General features: G+C 37.7%; 1 protein-coding gene across 10 annotated transcripts in view; it reads right to left on the bottom strand.

Annotated features, from left to right (window-relative positions):
- The window catches only part of PIEZO2 (piezo type mechanosensitive ion channel component 2), a 375,431-nt gene that overhangs the window by 291,024 nt on the left and 61,465 nt on the right, over positions 1–22,942 (bottom strand). For all 10 annotated transcript variants that reach the window (XM_036229852.1, XM_016119848.2, XM_036229845.1 and 7 more), the window contains exon 2: positions 12,362–12,457. In XM_036229852.1, coding sequence (XP_036085745.1) covers positions 12,362–12,457 — 96 coding nt within the window. The remainder of the gene's footprint in view (positions 1–12,361; positions 12,458–22,942) is intronic.

The raw sequence follows: 22,942 nt of genomic DNA, 5'->3' as shown, positions 1-22,942 counted from the left end.
ACACCTCGTTCAATATATATTGTTGATTCACTGACATTGAACTCATAGCCAACAGCATTATGACTCATGCCTGAACAAAACTACTCTGATAAACATATATTCTCCATAAGGCACATCACAGCCTTCTTGTGTTTAGAAACACTAGGCAGCACCTCAGCACTACGTTGGTTAACTATTTTAAACAGCACAATCACCAGTGAAAAGAAAAAAATGTGGGAAATGTGGCACTAAGCAGACTGCAAAAAGGACACTTCTTTAGAGCTGGAGAGTTGAGCATGAAGGCAGAGCATCCCTTCTTCTTCACCAACTGGGAACGTGTGTTCTGGACAACTCCAACTTCTCCCCTTTGGTCATGTCTGTGAATGGTCATGAAAGCACTGCAAACATTATTTTGGGGCTACAAATAAATTTTAGCAGGTAGGCGAATTCACAAATACAGAATTTTGGAATAATGAGGATCAACCGTATTTAGACTTCAGAATGTATTCTAAAAAATTAAAGTTATGCTTTAGCATCACCAACTACATAGTACATTTCTGGATTATAGGGCCATGTTTAGTTTTGTTTACTGTTGTATTACCAGTTTGTAACATATTTTTTACAAAGAGTAAATGGCTCATAAGTACTTGTCAGATGAATGAATGAATCAATCAGTCAATCAATCTGCACTTCATCCAGTCCCATCACTCAGTGTAATTCTATCTTCCTATCACAGGTTACCCCCTGAATAAATGCAGGGGACTTGTTCATTCAGATTCTGGTAGGCACTTACACATGACATTTAAAAATCAGCAAAACTCCGGACCACAAATATTTTTAAATTTCCCAGGTAACCATTCCCCAATCCCCTCCCTCCTTCCAACTAGCTGGTACCCCATTTCTAAACACTAAGGCCAAGCCAAGCACAGCTCTCAGAAGCGGAGTCTCCTTATTCCCTGCTGCCTTTGTAAAAGCTCTAGCTGCTGAATATTTGATGAGCAACATATGGTTGAACGATAGAACCAGTTATTGCTATCCAAAGACAGATGCAGCCTAGTCAACACCTTGTCACAATTTTCAGCTCACTTAGATGGACAAATGTTTGCTAAACACTCATTTTTTTTATTAAAAAAGTCACCAACATGACCAGAGTCAATGATCATGCCTTTCTAATAACCTTGAATGAGCCTGGCAGTAAATAGGTGATTAATCCCCACCTATTGCACAGTCCACTCGAAGTAATTGTAGAACAAAGAAGGAGTGCAAGGTGGTAAGGCATACATGATCCAGCAGCCCCTCATCCTGCAGCTTTACTGCTCATTACCCAGCTTGTCAAAGACCCCATTAGCCACTTCCTCTGCTTGCTCGGTCTCTTGTGCTCTTAACAACTTGGCTGCTCTCTAACTCTCAATATCTGGTAAAGCAGTGAGGGATCATTTCAACCATTTAGTTCTGCATGGCAAGGCCACTCCCGGGAAGCCAAGACAGAAATCTTTCGGACAGACCACTGCACAACATTCTGCAGAGTAATAAATTCATGGAATTTCCCAAGAACACTGAGGAAGTTAGAAGGGGACATTTACGGAATTGTTTTGAGTAATAGGGCTCATCTTTGGGAAAATTGTGTATTGCTCTGAAATGTGTCCTTGGTGTGCTCTCTCTCCTATTTTTTTCTGCAGGACCATTGCTAGGCCGCCCAAGAGACTCCTTCCTCTAGAAGCATGTAATTCCATATTGGAGTATTAGTATTTTGGTCAGCAAAACAGGAACCATAATTCTGCTTTCACATGCCCTCTTGGCCAGGACCCCAATACAGAACATGCCCCATAGGAGCACCCTAGCTGCCCCATTTCCCAGCACATGTCCCCACACCAGCCCTATGTTGGGGTCCCACCGTACTCTCTGGTGTCTCTAATAATTGCAATCCTTGCTCTCAGAGGGCAGACAAAATCATGTTGGGGACCATTAGATGACGAGCTCAGGCCATCTGGGGATTGCATTCAGGAATGGTGGTGGGAGGAAAGGAAGCAGGCTTAGATATTGGGAGAAGGTGGGGCGCAATGAAGCTATAACAGAAGCCTCAGAACACCCCACAAGAAGCTTTGGTGCTGAGATGGAACATCAGAGTTGTCCCAGAACAAGGCAAGGGGGCAAGACCTTGTCCCACTCCCAAATGACCATTTATCAAAATAGGGGCCATTCCTGCCACCAAAAGGCGGCAAAACTTGGATCAGATTTTTTCAGTTTAGGACAGTTCTCAGAGATGGATGGTCATTGCTATGAGCCCTCAGCCATCAACATGACAGGCAACAGAGAGAAACAATGCCTTGGTCCTGAAGAAATGTGTGTTTGGGAATGTGTAGCTGGGGCAGAACCTGGGCAGAGCTATTCATATCCACCATCAAGAGAGTTAAGGCACTCCCCACTGACTGCTACAGTACTTCCTTGCATTGTAAAAGAGTAATTTTCATTTTTCAGATGCCATTAAATCCAAAGGAACATGATATGGTGAAGAGGTTGATATTTGAGGGTGATATTCCTTTCCACCCAACTGCAAAGGGATCCTATCATACCGGTCATGGCCAGCCAGCCAGTTTGCAAGAGAAGAAAGACACTACCTTGATGACTTGAAACCACTTCAGAATATACACATTCAGTCCTCAACATACACATGCTCACAAACTGTAGGCTTTCCTCCTGCCAGGCATGAGGCTCTAGACAGGGGCTCTAGGTCAGCCCATCCTAGGCCACCTACAGAGGCCAGATCACCATAATCATGTGCCACTTCTCACAGCTTGATGACTCTGGCTCCAGGCTGCCTGAAGAGGCTGTTAGTGTCTTTCCCCAAATATTCCTCAAGAGTACACAATATTGGCAAGTTGAAATGCATACATTATTTTTAGGCAAAATTAATTTTTAAAAAATGGAGCAAGTGAAGATAGAAAGAGAAAAGAGAGAGGAAATTAGGAGGGAGGGAGGGGGGACTAAGTGGTGTGCTGTAAGATTAGAAAGACCAGTGTCACAGTTACCTGTGGCTCTAGTGCCTACTTCTGGTGCTCAATTATGCTTATTCCCTGAACAACAACAACAAAATGAAGGCATATTTCATATCAATATCCTTAGTGTATTCATTTCTATTTAATGCTGAAGATTTATACTAAAAAGTGGTTTAAAGTACATTGATTGTCTACTTATTTTGCAATAAGGCAAATGAAAAACATGCATCTCTACACTTATTTTCACTCTATAATAATTCTGTAATAAAACACAAATGATAGAAATGCTTATGTAGATAACTGAATTATTTATATTAGAAGCTTTCACTCACTGAATCAATTTAAAAAATTGTTTGTTTCGGGAATTATTCATTAACCTCTGTGTGTTTCTCAGTTTCCTATCTATAAAATATAAATAATACTAGTACCTATCTCATAGTAGTGTTGTAAGGATTACATGAGTTACTATCTAGAAAGCTTGGGAGAGTTGTCTGGCATATAACAAGCACTATACGTGTTACCTTCTTACTCTTCTTAAAATTAAAAATTAGCACTGTTTGAAAGTTAAATTAAGTTTTCATTTAAAAGGGTTATTTTGTATGAATCTGCAAATACACGTGAGTTTGTTTAAAAGAAACAGTTATACATGAAGTAAAGCCCAAACTCTCTAACAAATGAATCAGTCAAAAAATTTGTCTTGTCCAGTCTTTGAAAGAAGCCAGCTTCAATGCTGAAATAAATTGACTCAAAATCCTACCATTTGGAACAACATGGATGGACCTAGAGGTAATTATGCTGAGTGAAATCAGTCAGACAGAGAAAGATAAATCTCATATTGTTTCACTTATATGTAGAATCTAAGGAACAATGACAAAAAAAAACTAATCAAAAACAGACTCAAAATTTAGAGGAAATCTGAGGACAGCCAGAGGGGAGGGGGGTTGGAGGGCTAGGAGAATGGGGTAAAGGGTTACAGAAGTACAAATTAGTAGTTGATAAATGGTCATGGAGATGGGGAGCATGGCATAGGGAATACAGTTAGTATTCATGTAATGGCTAGGTGGAGAGCCAGAGGAGAGAAAGAGCAATTAGGGGGATCATTTTATAAACTATATAAATGTCTAACCAATGTACTCTATAATGGAAACTAATAAAATAAAATTTAAAAAATACATACATAAACAAATCAATTAAAAGGGAAAACAAATTTAAAAAGTAAGAGAAGAGCTATGATTTCTTCCTCAAGAGCTCTTTATCCATCTGTTCACCTCATAACACACAAGTAGGTGTCGGTGAATGTGACTCCCACAGGCAGATTTCTTAATGTTCTGTCTAGGACCAGTGCCAAGAGCTTGACATATGAGGAAATCAAGACTCAGAGAATTTAAAGAATTTGCCCAAGATGGAACAGTTAATAAATGGCAGAACTAGATTTATATCCTGAGGACAGATAGCCTGTCTTATTTAATGTTTGTATGTCCAATTGCCTAGTGCAAGGCTTGACAGGGTAGGCACCAATGTTTGTCAAATGAATAAACAAAAGAATAGCAATTTGAAGAGCGGATCAATAAACTGATATTGATTCAAGTGAACTACCTCATGGTAATGACAATGCAATATTTAAATCACAGGTGAGGTCATATTGTAGATTTGGTTGATTCTAGACAAATAAAGCCCAAAAGTTTAGGACTTGTGAAATCCTCTCTTTAGTCAGATAATAATTAGACCCAAGGTTTATTGGACTGAGAATTACAGGTATTGCCTGAAATGCCCTCTAACTGAATAGAAAGCCAAATTTAAAACAATGGAATCTAATATCTGTACCATCCCAAGAAAGGCATTTAAAATAACCAGAAGACCTATAATTAATTTATCCAAAATTGTAAGAAATAAGCATCTAATTATTTTTGTTAGCATTCTTTTTAGTGGTGAGACGATATTAATAATATAAAACACCTAATAATTTACTCAATTAAATATTTTCCTACTTTTTTGCTGTATTATGACATAATAAAATGCAGTAATAATAAGCCAAATGGTATAAAGACTAACAGTGTTTTAACAAAAACCAGATGTAAGCAGTTTTAAATATCTGCTACTATTTCCTCTCTGATGTCTAAACATGTCTTTACAAGTTACAGACCTCTTTGCCTCTTCATGTAGGCAAATTGAACATCATTTTTCTTTTCTCAGTGTGCCTTTAGTGTATCCTGGGTCAGAATCTCAGGGTAAGTTTTTTTTTTTGGTGATTATTTTACACACACACACACACACACACACACACACTCTCTCTCTCTCTCTCTCTCTCTCTCTCTCTCTCTCTCTCTCTCTCTCTCTTTCACACACACACACAAACACACATACTCTCTCTCTCTTTCTCTCTCTCTCTTTCTCTCTCTCTCTCACACACACACGCACACACACATTACTAATGGTTAGTACAATTTCCTCTTAAACTAGGACCCTGTTTAGAGCTGAAGAGATTAAAATACCTCTTTTTTTTCTTATCATCTTAGAATAACTTTGCCAATAGTTTACAAAAGTTAACTTGGTCTGCTAAAAATATCACTTGCTAACAATTGTCACCAAAGTACAAGTAAGCCTCTCCTTTACTACCTCTTTCTTATTTTATCTCCTCTCCAAATTGTTGAAAAAAAATCCCAAATAACCAAAAAAAAAAAAAAAAAAAAACTATTTTTAGTAACTTCTGAATGTAAATGCAAGCAAACATCATGGGAACTGCTACTTTGCTCAAAATAACAATGCAAAATTTATTAGGAGAAACAAAAGCAAAAAGATATTTCAGACCCACTCCTCTCATAACAATGGGGAGAAAATCTCTACAAAACCGTATATTGAAAAGTATTTTGAGAGCAGAGCCTAAGAGGGTTGGCGGTGTGCAGTTCTGTTGTTATCTCTTTGGCAGTCTGACTGGCTCAGCAAATATCTGGGCTACTGTCTATGTTTCACATATTCCTGGAGGAGCTAGCCATTGGAACTGAACATACAAGACTGAACAAAAGATCTGCACGGGCACTCAAAGTCCTTCCCTTTTTCTATGACACTGAAAATTTTGTTCTCATTTATTACGGTTTTGTCTACTCTTAAAGAACTTTTCGAACTAAGGCTCTCAGAATAAGGATGGGTCCTTGGACAAGAAGACAACTTTGTTTAAAAGTAATTACACAACCTCTGTATCTCCTAGCATCTGTGTGTGTGTGCACGTGTGTGTGTACATAACATAAACGTTTCACATGTGAACTGATTGAGTGGTGATGCTTCTAAGATATTCCTATTGTAGATCAATGATTAATGTTGCCCAGGAAATGTAGTCTTGTAATTTGGAGAATTCCTTTTCAATCAGCCCCCAATAAGAAAAAGATTCTCCTTGAAAAAGAATGGATAAGACCCTCTTATTCACACGAGTCTGTGAGAGAACATAGTAACAAAGACCTTGCTGACAGAACCAAGCAAACAGGCAGAAGCAATTTTCAGAGACCAACAAATTTCACACGCATCTCTCCCATCTCTGACTGTGAGCTTTTCACTGATAATATTCGCACTGTATTTATTAAGAATATATTGAAGGATGCAATAGTTTCTGTTGAAGCCACTGGAAAAGACTCTGGACTCTGAGCACTGACAGAATCGAAAGCTAAGACTATATGATTGGGCACATGAAACAAGGCACTCTGTGACAGCTTTGTGGAGCAAGAGCTCCATGGGTACATGGAGAGGCTTGATGAGGGGAAATGACAACAGGAAAACAGGAATCTAGACCGGACAATACGTGACTAAGTCTCACTAATGTACTTCACTATGCAGTATACCTAGTTTGTAAAGTGGACTTATAATCCATTTAACTCCACAATAACTGTTTTTTTCCAGAATGGAGGTTCTGCTTTTTCAATAAAAAATTCTTTTATCCTCTAATTAAATGAGTTAGTATAGAGAGTGCTTAGAACAGTACCTGGCACGTAGGATATGAGATATAAAAGTTGACTAAAATCTTCAGTTTAAGCACTTCTCCAGATATTACAACTGAATCTCTGGTCTAGATTAAACAGGCACTGACTGTTATAGTTGAGATTCCAGGATAAGTCTAGTTCATTGACACTTTTTTCAGGATGCTGCCTTCTTGTCCCTGCATTCCATTTCATAACAAAATCCTCGGTCATGAATATCTATACAGCCATATCATGGAAAGATGTTCCATTTGTACTTGTTATATCATGTGTATCAACTGCAGGATTTTCATACGAACAAACTTTAAACCGCCTCATTTCTAAGGAGGGGTGACCTTCAGGCACTTCATTTTATACAAAATACTCTGGGTTTTGTCTTTTTCAAAAATAAAATTGACATGACTAATTGCATTGCCAGTTTTTTCCCCATCAAGCTTGACTCGAAATGCTATACAAATCACACCCACCTTAAAAGGACAGTGGTTTGCCACCATTGGGCCTATTCAAGGCAAATTCTTAAGGCGAACTGCAAAGGAGTAACTTGAGATCAGTTCAGAGAAATGGCGGTATTGCTGAAATAAGTATATGGCTTCCCTGAAAGAGCTGCTATTCAATGAGATACATAAGAAACAATGCATCTGGGAAGCTACTGCAGTGAAGAACCATGTTTTTGCCTCCTTTTCATCCTCCACAAATCCAAATATAGTTTTGCAAAAGGTAGTCTTTCAATTAATATTTGTTGAAAGAAAGAACTAGTCGCACTTAACATGATGTATTTTCTGCAGAATATACACATCGTCAATCTGCACCAATATATATTAAAATATCTTCTTTAAATTCACTCACATTGTCTCTCCAGATCTTTGTATCCGAGCCCTGGTAATCTGTCAGCCAACAAGTATTTATTAAGCGACTAGGTTTCCCTCTCCCCTTGCTTGTCCCCAGAGGGACTTTGTTCTGTCCAGGGTGTGAATCAGGACACAATAGCAACTAAGAATGCAGCCACCCACACACCACTTGTATGTCCTAGGGCTTGTTCTTCACCCACCTGGAACTCAATTTTCATTTGTAATATGAGGATTTTTCATAATAGTTTTCAATAACAATAACAGCTCCCTCAAGGGTTGTGAGAATTAAATGAATTGATGCATGTAAATAATAATCTGTACTTGGTAGGCAGTGCTATTTGCTCTCTATTAATACATTATTAACCTAAATATTATTTAACAAGAAACCTTGGAAATTACACAGTAATTAGCTGATATTTAAAGAGCACCAGGAAAAGTCCTAAGGTAAAGACTATCTATGGATATACACATGAGATTTCTAAATCTTGTTTACTCTGATGTTCAAAGTAATAATTTATTTCAAAATAATGATAATATTATAATTAGCCAATATATATTGAGAACTTATGGCTGACTTCTTTCATATCTTATATATTTTATTACTTATACTCTATTCAAATATAATACAAGCTCTTTCACCATATTGACCAATGTACCATATTCAAAACATCATCAGGTATAGGAACTCTCTTATGTATATGGCTAAAGAGTTAGTATTTCATCAGTTTGGAATATTAGGGCCACTTGAAGTTAATTATAGATTAGCTAATAAATTTAATAGAATGTAGTCTCAATCCGAACAGAAAGTGCTCTTACGTGAACAGCAAAAAAGATTCCTTTCTCTTCCTACAGTGTTACAGTAACCCTGCTTTTCAAAAGTATGCTTTAAGCCACTTCCCTTTTATGAAAGACCTACATTAGTACCTGTTTTCACATGCTATACTAATATATGACTCTGCATGAAAAACACAAAGATGAGGGCCCTGCTGAGGGAAGTAATTGCATACCGACTGGTGAGAGATTGAAGGTGTGCCTGTTCTCCATGCCATGAGTGTGTGTGTGTGTGTGTGTGTGTGAGAGAGAGAGAGAGAGAGAGAGAGAGAGAGAGAGAGAGAGAGAGAGAGCTACCCGTAGTCACTACCAATACCTGGGCAGAAATTCCACCATGACTTGTCATAGACAACGCCTTCTGAAGGCTGTGAAATGAGTTCCTTAGTTGTGAAAGAAAATTCTCAATTTATACCTCAGTACCCATGGCACATAGTATTCTAGAAGAAATTGTGGCAGAGGAAAGCACTTCTAGATGAAGATTGTCTAATGAGAACAGTCAAAAATCACATCCTGAGTAACTAGGAATCTTTTGTCCAGTGAAGACTGAAGGGAAAGATGATCACCTCCACCACCTGCCTCCTGATGTTTGAAAGTAATGGACAATGTATTGAAAATTAACATTGAACCATCTCATATGGTTATATCACTAATAGTTGAATGCCAGTCAATGCCTGTGTGCACGGATCCATTCCTCAACTTTCTCCTGTGGTTCTAGCAACTCCTGGATGACCCTGACTTTTCCGAATTCTGCTCATAATACCTCTCGGTCTTCCCCAGGCTTCCTGCTTTGCTGGTATCTTGATCACCTCAATATTTCTTTTGACTTCTTAGCTCTTCCATCGCCCCTAGTGACTGACTCCCTCTATTATATTTCTTTCTTTCAAAATATCTAGAGTGGTTCCTGATTTCTAAAAGTTCCTCCTACTCTCAATTTCTGCGATTTAGATGACACCCATAAGTAAGTATATTGAATCCCCAAGTAATTGTTTTTGTCAAATTTCTTTTTTTAAACTTGATAACATTTCAACATATAACTAACTGCTCCTGATCTTCTTCCCTTAGCAGTTGTTTCCAGTCTTACAGCAAATTTTTATCTAATCATAGGCATGGGGAAAGCCTCAGGCACATTCAGATGTTCCATGTCCTGCTGATGCCACTGATATCACAGTAAGTGGACATCCTTGCCCTAAACAACCACAGCGGAGAGGCTGGGATTTCACATTTAAGCCATCCCAAGAACTGCACGAAAGATCCACCCTCTAAGTTATGACACTGAAATTCTCCACATACTGGGCACCTCTGTGGATATATTTTCAGGAAAAATAACCATGCAAGAAAAAAATCCAACAGACCAAATGGAGGGTATATTGCCACACGGTAACCCTCATACGTGTGCCCCATACTTCCAGTTCAGGGGCAGTCTGCATTCTTTCATCGTCTTGGTGACACACACGGAGGCCTGAGCAGCTCAGGACGTGATTCGAATTTGCTCACTGTTTCAGGTAGAGCCTTCTATGAGCAGGTGGTGCAGAGGTTACTGACAGGTGTTTCAGTTTGCCAATGTGCTTTCTTACAGATTAGTGAGAAATGTGCGTGAACACGAATTTGAAAGTCCAAGTGTGTTTGAGCCTGTGTTTCCCAGAGAAGCTGCACCGCAGTCACCCCTCCCGGCCTGTCATGGTGTGCACCTGCTCCTCAGAGGCTGCCATGCATGGCCCGATCCTGCATCACCAATGGGATATTTCAAAACACAGACTTAGAAATACCTAGCTTGTGCATCCTATGTGTTCAGAAAATAAAAAAATAAAAAAATAGGTGGGACCTCCTGTCTTAGAGTCCCTCCGCACTTCCATAAACAGACAAACAAATAAATTAGGCTATTTTAAATACTAGTCATGCTTCTTGGCACTAAAACGTAAGAAAGAGGAAAATAATCAAAATGCTACTTCCAGATAGTAACTGGAAAGACAACTGTGGCTTTCCTTTTCGAGTGCAGTTCTTCCCGCCTCTCCTACTAGGAGAAGCACCAGTAGATATTTTTGTACTCATTGTGCTTTGCTTGTGCACTGACCTTTTTGCTTGTGCACTGACCTTGTAACGTTTTAATTCAGGATGTTTCTTCACACAGAGAAAAGCTGGTTATTGCACTCAGTTAATATTTTACCTATGACAATCCTGACAGTGTCAGTCCCTGATGCCCATGGGCAAACAAGATGGGACCATTGTCGTGCACTTCTGACACACTTGCACATCCCACCCCTACAGAGACTGAGACAGCCTGACCGAGAGCAGGGCTGGTTAGTTTGGGAAGAAGGCAAAGCAGCATTGTCACATAACTATGAAAAGGGAAATCCCACTTACCTGATTTCCAGATAAAACAGTAAGGGAATACTTGATAGAAAAGCAATAGGTAATTTAATTAAATATACCTAGGTACTCATTTTTAAAGCACTTTATTCTACATGTGTATGAAACACAAACTCTACTCCATGAACTACGAGTTCCCTGTATGGTTCTAAGGCCAGGAGCTATTTTGTTTAAATGTCTTTGTTTATGTTGAACTCTAGAAAAGAGGTTAGGATGGTGGGGTCCCATAAACAATGTATTTTTGGTTTGAATGCGGATTTGTGTAAACTCACATTTCTCTAGCCCTTCTTAACTTTATGTATTAAGAACTTAAGCGTCTTAGAAGAGCTATTATTTAGATTCTTCTCGAGGCAAGAAAATCAACATACCATGTACAGTCATAACTCTTAGGATGAATGATAACAATATGTACCATAAATGTGATATTAAGGGGGAGAATGGAAAAAGATAGAGTTGTTATTTGCTGCTGTGGGTACAACAAGTGCTCATTTCTTTTCTTGAAGGGTCATCACTATGAGTTGGCAGCACTGACCAATGGCCTTTCCCTCACCACATCATAGACTGAGTCAAACAGTGCCCTTTTTCTTTCATGTAAACTTACAGCCATCACACTTACCTAAGGCATTTGGCTCAGCACTTATTTCTTATAATGGCATTGTTTTGAAAAACAGTTTGTTAAACTGATTCATTGTGGTTTAATTTTCATACTTGTAGAAGAACTTCAAATATATAAATTTACAAACCAGACCATGGTTCCTAGTCAGAGCCTCAGAAAATTTAGTCACTATTCTTTTCCATGCCTTCTGTTCCTATAGAGCAATGTGAAAGATATTGAAGTTTTACAGTAACATTTTGAGACATTATCCCTGAAATTCAAATTACTCTCGGTACTTGATAGAGGCATATGCAATAAATCTCAACTTATGTATGAACGAGTCATGACTGGGCTCCAGTTTCCTACCTAGTCCTCCTGCCACATGGCTTAGAAAGGTAAGAAGACACCTCTCTGCCCCTTTTCCACTTGCCACCACATTCTCCCCAGCAACCCAACAGGCAAATCATATGTCAATCTTGTCACGCCATCTGCCTTATTTCATTGACAATACACTGAAATTGTCTTAATTAGCCAAAACATTCCAGACATATTGCAGGCCTATTAATAAAGAGCTAATATGGAACTTGTATGGGGAGATAAGCTATGTGAGTGACACATTCCACCCCACTCTGCTTGATGCAGCTATTTACATGTTTGACATCCGATCCCCACTGGACCAGCATGCTGCCCAGACAGCATCTGTCCCATACAATAAAAACAAACCCAGGTGGCTCAGCAAATGCATTCAGACTGTAGCACAGAATGGTAACTGTCTCTTACCTTGCATCGTCGTTCTTGTTGGCTCTGAGAACAGAGGGATGAGCAAGAGGTAGATGAGGTAGACGAAGGAGAGCCCATTGTACCGGAATGCACATGCTGTGGGTGGGAAGAGAAGAGAACGTGTTAATGAGACAGGCTGACAGAGCACACGTGGCAGTGTGGTCACGGCATCAGAGATCACTGGATCAAGCTAGGGAGATACGTCGATTAGGAAGTAAAAACTGAGCATTTATTCTGTGTTCATCGCTATGTTAACATGATGAGAAATGGAGAATTAAATGGCCTGCTCTCAAAATCTAACCGAGAAGGCAATACCAATATATTTGAATGAAGGCAAGTCATAAGTAAGTCATATGTTAAGTGGGCAAATTAAAACTACTACAGAAATATAGAGGGCACCAGGGTTAGTGAGGGTTGGAGATGTCGGGTAATGTTGTCAATGGAAGAAATGAGACTGAAAAAAGAGAAAAGAAAAATATTTGTTAATTGCTCTATGGCAGAGCTTTATACAAATTATCTCATTTAATCTTCATTTTATATGTAAGGATACTCACGCTCAGAAAGACTCACTCACTCACCCAAATTCTCCCAGCTAGGGTCTAAGAAAGAACTGAATTCAGGTCTGCCAGGCTTCCGAGCCTGTGTCCATTCCTCCACATTACTTGTCCATCATAAAGGTAGCATAGAACTCCTTACCTCTCCAAGTTCTCATTTTCTCATCTGTTAAATAGGTATAATAATTGTCTCTAACTCATAGTCTTATTATGAGGAATAAATGTAATATATTTAAAACACTTGGCTCAGTGTCTTATACACAAAAAGCCCTCAAAAACATGAGCAATTGTCATAAGCATCTTCATTACTACATAGGGAGAAGAAAGTGTGCAGCATTCCATGTAGAAAGAAAATGAACACATTATAGCATGAAAAAATAAATTTATTGGATGAATAAAGAAAAATTAAAGATGAGAATGACTACGAATTTGTGGGATGAGGATATCAGTTTAATGGATGTGACAGGATGAAAAGATGTTGGAACGAAATTTAGTAAGGGAGAAAATTAAGGGCAGGGCAATATGCAGTTGATATGTTAGAAGATAACTCATCACTGACAATTTGGATCAGTGAGAAAACATTTCAGAAAGATTAATCTGGAGATTGTACATGAGCAGGATTGGTGGGAAGCAAAACATGTTGTGGTAATTGCGGTATATAAATAAGCACTCGAGGCAACGTGGTAATGATGGTAACTGGGGAGAAAAAGCAGCAGATGGAATAAAAAAGCATTTTGTAAAATAAAAAAAAGAGGTGTGAGGAGAAATTATACAAAAGTGACTTCAAAGCTTACAACCCAGGTAATGATAAGGATTATGGCCATGGAAAAAAATAAGACATTAAAGAAGAAGGTGGAAAGTTTACCTTTAGACATATTCATGAAATCAAACCATGGGACATAGATGTGATGGAAATAATAACAGTGTGGACAGCATACTTGCTTAGTGACTGGAGAGAAATGGAGAGGAGATCTGAACAGAGGTTGGTTCCTTAAAATGACAAGAAGGGACGAATTTTCCAAAGGCAAGAGCAATAAGAGAAGCGCAAAAGATGGAGGAAGTTGCCATGGTGACTGCCTATGCATGGGGTAAGGGGGACGGGGCGGGGGGGGGGGCGGTGCAGGGGAAGGAAAACTGGCAGCTACGAAAGGAAAAAGCAGCAGAACATTTCAGAGAGATTAAAAAAAAATAGAGTCTATTTTCACAGAAGTTTTCGCAAAAGATATTCACCACAACATAGAGACAAATTTGTCATTTTTTTCATCCAAAAGGATATCTTTAAAGGCCTCTGAAGAAAGCTTCACCCAACAGGAAGGATGGAGTTGACATATGGAAGTGCAAGAGAAGCACTGTTATAACCAGGAAGCGGGAAACCAGAAGAGGAGTGAAGGGGGTCAAGGCCCCAGGTGCTTCTGGTCACAGAGTACAGAGGGTCCTGTACCATGGGACAGCCCAGTGTGGGATGCACATTGGGATTAAGAGATGGGGTACCCAGACCGGAAGACCAGATCAAGAAGTGCTAATCCCAAGACAGAATTTGAATGACAGGAACTTGGTATACAGAAGTCCAGGGCCCCTGCTTCTGGTGGCGTGTTCTAGAAGCTGGCAGTGAACGAAGCAAAAGAAAGGAAAGTGAGGGAAGGTGTGGTAGGGGAGGAAGAAATCAACTAAAACAGCCTTTTCATCTGAATTTTATTATACACATATTTGTAGCTTTTTATACATTATTGACATTCCTTTGTGAAAGATCCAAATCAGGAAAAAACTTTCAAATTATTGATTGGACTGATAGGAAAATACATACACGAGACACTATAAAAGAACAAGAACATATATTTGAATTGTCTTCCTAGCTTTTTTTTTCTCTGCTTCTTATTTCTCATCTAGAGTTGAAGTTTCTTAAAAAACAATCCAAAGACATTTAGTTATTATTCAGTCAATAAATATTTATTGAGTACGTATGCACTACACACTGGGACCAACGAAGATCTCTTCCTGCTTCTGGGAGCTCCCAGTCTGGTGGGCAGATGTATAATGAACAACAAACACAATAAAAATGTTAATTCTGGGTATTTTGAAAGGTATGTGCTATGTAAACAAGAAGTCAGCAAGAAAGGGCGACCAAAGTTACCAGAGAGGGGAAGGCCAGCTATGGCCTTCATTAAGGGCACTGAAGATAGATCTCACTGAGAAAGTGCACTTTGAGCCAAAGGTAAGATAGGTGAGCAAACTGACCAAGCCACCTCATGGAAGAGAGTGCTAGATGGAACCCAGTGGCTCAAGCCAAGGATCTAGAGCAGAAGTCTCCTGTCCTGTCTGACCTGCCCAAGACAGCCTGCACACCCAGTACGTAGCAGAGTCCTGGATGGGGGCAGATCATGTGGGCCTTGCAAAGGGATCAGAGGCTGGTGGTTTTCACTCTGAGATGTCAGTTAAGTAATGGTTCTTACCCTTGATTCAAGGTCGCAGGCCTGACTCCTGCCTGTGCTTGCTGCTTCATTTCTACCAATGCACGTCCTGCTGTCTGTGCTGCTGCCCAAATAAACAGCCAGCGTCTTCCATCTGCTTTGCTGCTTCCTGCCTCCAGACTTTGCAGGCTCCATTCCCTCCTCCAACTAGAACATTTTCCTGTTCTTCCTCCATCAGGCATATTCCCACACAGTTCACATGTTTCCTTTTATGGGAAGTTGTCCACATCTACAACCTCCCCCAAATGGAAGTACATGTCTCTCTGTGGAGCCTCTCCCAGAGCACTTCTCATTTAGGGCCACATGTATCTGTACATATGTCTGTAACCATGCCAGTGCCCAGACGGTGCTCATGCTCATGAAAGGAATGAAGAGTGAATGAATGAGTGAAATGGAATGAAAAAGACATGAGGACATCTAAACAGGAAATCAGGATATCAAGGTGTACAGTGTTCTTAGCTCATAAAAACATCAGGATTGACATTGCCCAAATAAAAATTTGATCAACTGGAATGTTTGTTTTTAGCCTTAGGGTGTTTTTTAAAAGTGAATGTGTATTGTGTGGCAAAATTACCTAATTCTGTGTATTTCTGGGTAAAGAGAGAAATCTAACTCACTTTTATGATTACATCACTTGAAATAGCATTCACAGTGCACTTATCTGCTATTAATTTATATTGGTAATGGTTTACAGCAATGTGCTATGTGCTTCCTATGTATCAAGCCCTAATTTATGCACTTCACACATATTAACTCATACTGTTATCATCCTCCCTTTACAGATCTTACTGTATTCTCTTTCTACACATGAAAAAGCAGGCATGAGGAAAAAGCACAGCTAAGTAGGCAGCTTAGGTTTGAGCCCCAAAATCTAGTTCTTGAGTCTGTGCTATCACCAGAAATTTTGAGGCCTCCCCACGGCTTACCTATCTACCATCTCCCCAGTTAACTGTCAAGGGCTCGGTGAGCTAACACCTTCCTTCCACAGGATGACACACGCTCTGTATGTATCTTGCTGTTTCCGTTTTTTAACCTTTTTCTGTAATGTATTATATGATGCTTGGTGGAAATCTGTATACTGAGGAAATTCCCGATTAACTTTGGAGGAGGGAGAAAAGAGCCTACTCCTTGTTTCTCACATCACAACCTTTAGCTACCATTATTACAACAAAGTCCAGAACTTAGGAAGAGGCCAAGAACAACCCATGGCGGCAGGTAGCCTCTAAATAGCCCCCAGTAATTGTTGATTTCTTGTTGAAATGCACGTGAGAACTCCCTTGCTCCTGAATGTGGGTTGGAACTGGCAACAGTTCCAGTGAGCAAAAATAGTAAAAGCATTGAGATACCACCTTGTTGCTTTGTTCTGGGTATCCCCTCTGCCTCTCCCCTTGCTCATGATGAGGGAAGCCAGCTGCCTAGCTGTGAGTAGTTTGGTAGAGAGACTCACATGGCAAGAAACAGGTCTCTACTCAGCATCCAGCATTTGCCAGCCAATAGCCACAAGAGTTAGGTTGGGAATAGGTCCTCTGAAGACTGCCCTGGAAGCCTGAGCTATCCTGACTGCCAGGAACTTTGAAACAGTTTTTGCTGTTTTAAGTTGCAAAATGTTTAGTTAATTTGTATGCAGCAATAGATGACTAAGACCCAAATTGAAAATAAAATTAAGCCACCTCTAAAAATCTAACTTCAATTATTTTTGTCTGAAGTTATCTCATTTGATGAAAGTGGCCAAATTGCTGAATTCTCGGCTTTACTTTTTATATGTGTGAAATTGCTGCCCAAGAATTACCCAAGCTTGTGGGGATTGTGAATTACCCCACCTAGGACAAAAGATGCCTTAGAACTTGTCAATAAGGCACATTCGAGTGAGAAAAGGCTTAAAAGGCTGAAAGCAACAAACGAACATGACAAATGAACAGACTCCTGGACAAAAACAACAGCTTAGTGGTTATCAGAGGGAAAGGGGTGGGGAGGTAGATAAGGGTAAAGGGGGTCAAATATATGGTGATGGGAGGAAATTTAACTTTGGGTGGTGAACACACCATGTAACATACATACCACATATTATCAAATTGTACATTTGAAACCTATATGATTTTATTTACCAATGTCACCCCAATAGACATAACTTTGTTAAAAAGGCAAATAGCTCCTTTATCAAGTGTGACCTTGCCTTTATTTAGGTTCTGGAGACACTTCCTGCACACTCATTACTCCTCATAATGAGCTATCATGTCTGGCTGCACAGCGTTCCCCTATACCCCACACCTCTTATGAATAGTCAAGTCACAGGGACCTCTGTCCTTTGCCTCAAGAATTTTACTGTTGACAGTACAATTTTAAAAATGCAGATCAAAGCATTTAAAGGAATAAGATTATTTTCCTTACCTTCATATGCACTATAGTTTCCACTATTTCTACCTGGTTTAACCATCCAAAATCATACGAAAATTACCCCAAAGGATGACAACAGTTAACAGTAATTTCCCAAATAAAAGATCTTATCAGGCCTAGAGAGCACACAATTACAAACTGTGAGATAAGCAGTCATCGCTGAAGTGCTTTATAAATATCAATGCTGCCAGTTGAATTGTAAACAACTGGGCTTAGCTTATTAATGAATTTCATTTTCTAAAGGTGAAAGTTGGCATGCAGTTTTGGACAAACTCTCCAAATAGAAAAAGGGTAGATTTGACTTTGATAACTTAAAGTTTATCAATATAGAAGGGGAAAAATAATCTCTGCAAATATAAAATTGTTAGGATGGCCACATAACATTTATGAAAAATACTTGTGTTACAATACATGTATAACTTTCCTATTACTACAATATGTCATAGAGAGGTTTATGCACACTTTACTCTTCCATAATAGTTGAAGGTAATAATTTTAGATTATGTTATTAAAGGTAAGTGCTCTCAGAGCTAAATTTTTAGCAAGATGTGACCTCCCACTTCCTTCATACACTTTAGCGAGGCCAAACAACATCTCATTATTAATGACTTGGGAGACAGTGTCTTAAATGTTTAGAACCTCCATTTCAACTAAGTACATTCAAAATGATCTTTATTGCCTCAGGGAGTTTTGTTTATTTTAATAGTCGCCAGAGCAGCAGATACATATTACTTAGAATAAGCAATTCCAAAATCAAGTAACAAAATAGTTCTGTCAGTTCAGTGATTCTAGAAATTTTTGTTTTCTACTTTTAATATTTTTCCTTCTGTAGTCTGAAACAATCGATTGCTTTTTTTAAAAATGTCCTCTCAAAATTCTGATTATTTTATTTAAAAAAACAAAACAAAACACCAACAATACAAACAGCTGCAAAGTATTATACAGTAAAAAAGGAAGAAAATTAAACAATTGTAGATTTTTTTCTAAGGAAGCAAAATGATTAAAGAAATAAGAGGCAGGAAAAAAGCTATTATGTCACCTGATTCATTGTCTATTTGTATAGCATTCTTTCCCCCATTATATATGCCTGTGTTTTACATTTGGTGAAATTTATAAATGTCTCAAGTAGTGATGCTTTAGACCAGCCAACATTCAAGACAAGAGCATTCTTTTCCCTTTTCCTTTATCTCTGCCCTCCACATCCACCAGAAGTCTTGTCCCCAGTGCTCCCTCAAGGAACTTACAAAAATAATTTCTTCAAGAAAGATACCAGAAAGTCTCTCCCCTGCTGTTCAGAAGCACCAGACATATGCTTACCCATTTATTCTGATCATGTAGCACCTACATTATATTCTTCATGCATATCATAAGAATGTCCATATATCTGTGACACAAAAGGTGATAGAAATACTGTTCAAATGAGAAAATAACATGTTTTCACATGTATAGTCCCCTACATTTTAACATTACATTTTTATGCAGAAGTGTATGAAAACTGACTTTATTCTGAGAAGTTTGTTGCTACAACAGTTATCCATCAGTCATGTATTTCTCATACTTCAAGAAATACAAATATTATATTACACATTAATTTCATTAAAGAAGTTGGTTAAAGAATGTAATTTTAGAGTAAAGCTTCAAAAAAAATAAGACTTTTACAGGGTAATAGATTATAAGGACTTAGAATAAAATTGTCTTAACAGAAAATTGTAACAACTGCTCAGTTGATTAAAAATTTTAAGCCAATCTAAGGAAAAAACAGGAGAATAAAAACCTTTGGGCTGAGTTTTCTACTTTTTCCAAACAACCTGAGTTACTATCTGTAAAATACAAATAGAACCAGATTGCCGCTAAAATCTTAGTTTGATATTTTTAGCCAAGTGGCTTTAAAAATTTGTCACCTTTCTAATTATTATAATAAGATAGAATTCTGTTTCCTATTTTTAATTAATTTAATATATATCAAATTGAATATTACTAGCAATGCAAAAGCTTAACTGAGTTTTCTAAACTCATCCTGATTAATTGTATTTTGCATAAAATAAATTTTAAAGAAAAATACAGTGCTCCTTTAAAACCATATTTTAATTTGTTATTCACCATTTTACAAGTATACCCACAGAAAGTTATATTTTTTAATTATTTTTTTTAATTTAAGTATAGTTTGTAGATAGTATTATATTGGTTATATTTGTTTCAGGTGTACAGTATAGTGACTTAACATTTTTATACCTTACAATGAGATCGCCCCATTAATTCTAATGATCACCTGTTCTGGTGCAAATTAATCACAATATTATGGACTATAGTCCCCTTCCCCTTTTCATCCATCCTCCACTCACCTGCTGGTAATCATCCCTTTGGTCTCTGTTTCTATACATCTGTTTTTTATTTGTTTTATCATTTAGATTCCACACATAAATGAAAGTATACAGTATTTGTCTTTTTCTCTCTTATTTCACTTAGCATAATATTCTCTAGATCCACTCATGTTGTCACAAATGGAAAGATTTCATTCTTTTTTATTGCTGTGTAATATTCCATTGCATATATATAACACCTTCTTTAACCATCCATTTATCAATGAACTCCTAGGTTGCTTCCATATCTTGACATGAACATACAGGTCCATACATCTTTCCGAATTACTGTTCTCGTTTTCTTTAGAAAAATACCCAGAAGAGAAATCACTCAGTAATATATCTATTTTATATATAAAATTCTAAAATTGTATCTAATTTTAGTTTCTTGAGGAATTTCCACACTGTTTTCCATAGGGGCTACACCAGTTTGCAGTCTCACCAACAGTGCATAAGTGTGCTCCCTTTTCTCTACGTTCTTGCCAACACACGTCATTTGTTGACTTTTTAATAACAGCCATTCTGACTGGTAAAAAAGGTGGTATCTCATAAAAACAAAAGCAAAAATAAGTAAATGGGACTTCATCAAACTAAAAAGCTTCTTTCTGCGCAATAAAGGTAACTTTTAACAAAACAAAAAGACGACCTAATGAATGGGAGAATATATTCACAAATGATATACCCCAAAAGGGATTGATATCCAAAACATATAAGAAATACAACTCAATAACAAAAAAAAACAAATAAACAATCTGATAGAAAAATGAGCAGAGGACATGAAAAGACATTTCTACAAAGAGGACAGATGGCCAACAGACATATAAAAAGATGCTCAACATCACTAATTATCAGGGAAATGCAAATCAGAAAGTTGTATTTAAAATGCAGATCCTTATGCTCCAGCTTGATCATACTGATGTTAATTAACTGTCCTCTGATCTGAGGGAATAATGACACAGATTTTCTCTCATGATTGCAAATGAGGAAATAAAGCTTTTATACTAACAGATAATTTCTTAAGCTCCCCGAAAAATTATATTAGAAATCAGATCTATTTCATTATGAGTATGAAGAACCCTGCATTTAAACCCACAGTTCCTAAGCTTACCCAAAATAAAACTTGCTCTCTTACCATTGTAATGAAATTAGAGTGGGTGAGTAAATGCTGAGAAAAAATCAAACATTAAAACTATTTATTTGCCCACCCATCTTACTAGCTTTTTTATCTACTGAAGAGGAGAGCTAGTATTTGTAAACTAGGATACTGAAAGTTAAGTCTTCACTAGCTTGCTTTGGTTTGTGTCATGGTGTTTACTCATTTAGAATCACTGATTATCCTTCTATACATTTATTCTCATGTAAGGAAAGTACTTTTTAACTTAGTCTTAATTCACTTTTATGTAATTTAACAATTTACAAAACTATGGATCACTATACTTCTGTAGTAGTCTATTATTAGCAAAATGTAGGTCATCTTTTAGTTTATTAATTATTGCAATTAGCCTTAATGTGTAAATCTCTATTAATCTTTAAGAATTTAAAACTTATTTTCCTCAGTAAAAACATTATTTTTAAAGTAAGAGAGATGGCTATCACATTTAATTTTATACTGTTTTTAATTCCAGTTTTTTATTTTTCATTTACTCTTTTTGATTAATATTAATTTTCTGTAATTTTCCCAAAGCTTAACTTATCTTCCTAATATGAGTGTGTGTGTGTTTGTGTGTGTATGTGTCTGTGTGTGTATAAATTCTACTATACTACAAATTCACTGCAGTTTGATTTTTTCATCATTAATTCTCTGAAAAAAAAAAAACAAGAGCAATGTTCAGGACCCTGATAATAAAGCAAAGTTCCTTACTGGACTTCTGCTTACTTAGATTTGTTAATGCCACAATCTGTTTCACAAGTTTACTTTCACAGACACATAGAGATTTCAAATTTAGAAAGTTAAGCTTCTATGTTGATATTGGTATCTCTAAACTATTAGGTTAAACCATAGAACTTGATGGTTTAGTATGCCAAAAATAGTTAAATATTAACAAGTTTATACAATTTGACCTGAAATAAGTTGGGACAGATTTATTGGGCTGTGTTATACATGGAGAATAAATATCGGTTTCACTTTCAGAAATAAGAGAAATCAGTTGCAATGTCATTTTATTTCATGACATTCAAGTGCCTACCACATGCTCATCCCTAAGCAGTTTGAGACAGCTATGAGTAAAGGGGGGATGACCAGGGCTGGGCTATAAGTGTGGATGTATGTGTATGCATAGGCTTTATACAAGCGGCACTGGCTTTTTAATAACAGGATTAATTTACTGCCTGCCACAGTTTCCTTCTTTCAAGAACTTGGAAAAACGAGATTTTTTAATAGGCTTTTACTGTAGCCTTTAGAATATTCTATATTATTCTTGGCAGCATCCTCCCTTCACTGATGTGTACATTAGCATGAAAAGAAATCAATTCAGCTAACTATAATGAAGTCATATTTCTTCCATCTTCAGCACATATGCTGCCCAACATTGTATCTTGTTTAACAATTAATATAGCTAAAAATTGATTTAAAATGGCTGATTTTGTCTTGATATATTTCCTCTGACATCCTGCCTTCTTCTTCCTGAGAGTACCCTCTTCCTTGACATATATGGAGCGGCACTATTGCCTTTAAACATTTCTGTTGCTAAAGAAGGAGACACACCTTCTGTGGCATGAATTTAGCCTTTGACTACGTCTGGGGTTTATACTTATGATGCCACACTAATGAGGAATAGCCTCTGACCACAGTGTGAAATCCTTGCC

This window comes from Rousettus aegyptiacus, unplaced genomic scaffold (genome assembly GCF_014176215.1).
Source record: "Rousettus aegyptiacus isolate mRouAeg1 unplaced genomic scaffold, mRouAeg1.p scaffold_m13_p_12, whole genome shotgun sequence".
NCBI lineage: Eukaryota > Metazoa > Chordata > Mammalia > Chiroptera > Pteropodidae > Rousettus > Rousettus aegyptiacus.
The sequence above is the reverse complement of the archived record's forward strand: the minus strand, read 5'-3'. Positions and strand labels throughout refer to the sequence as shown.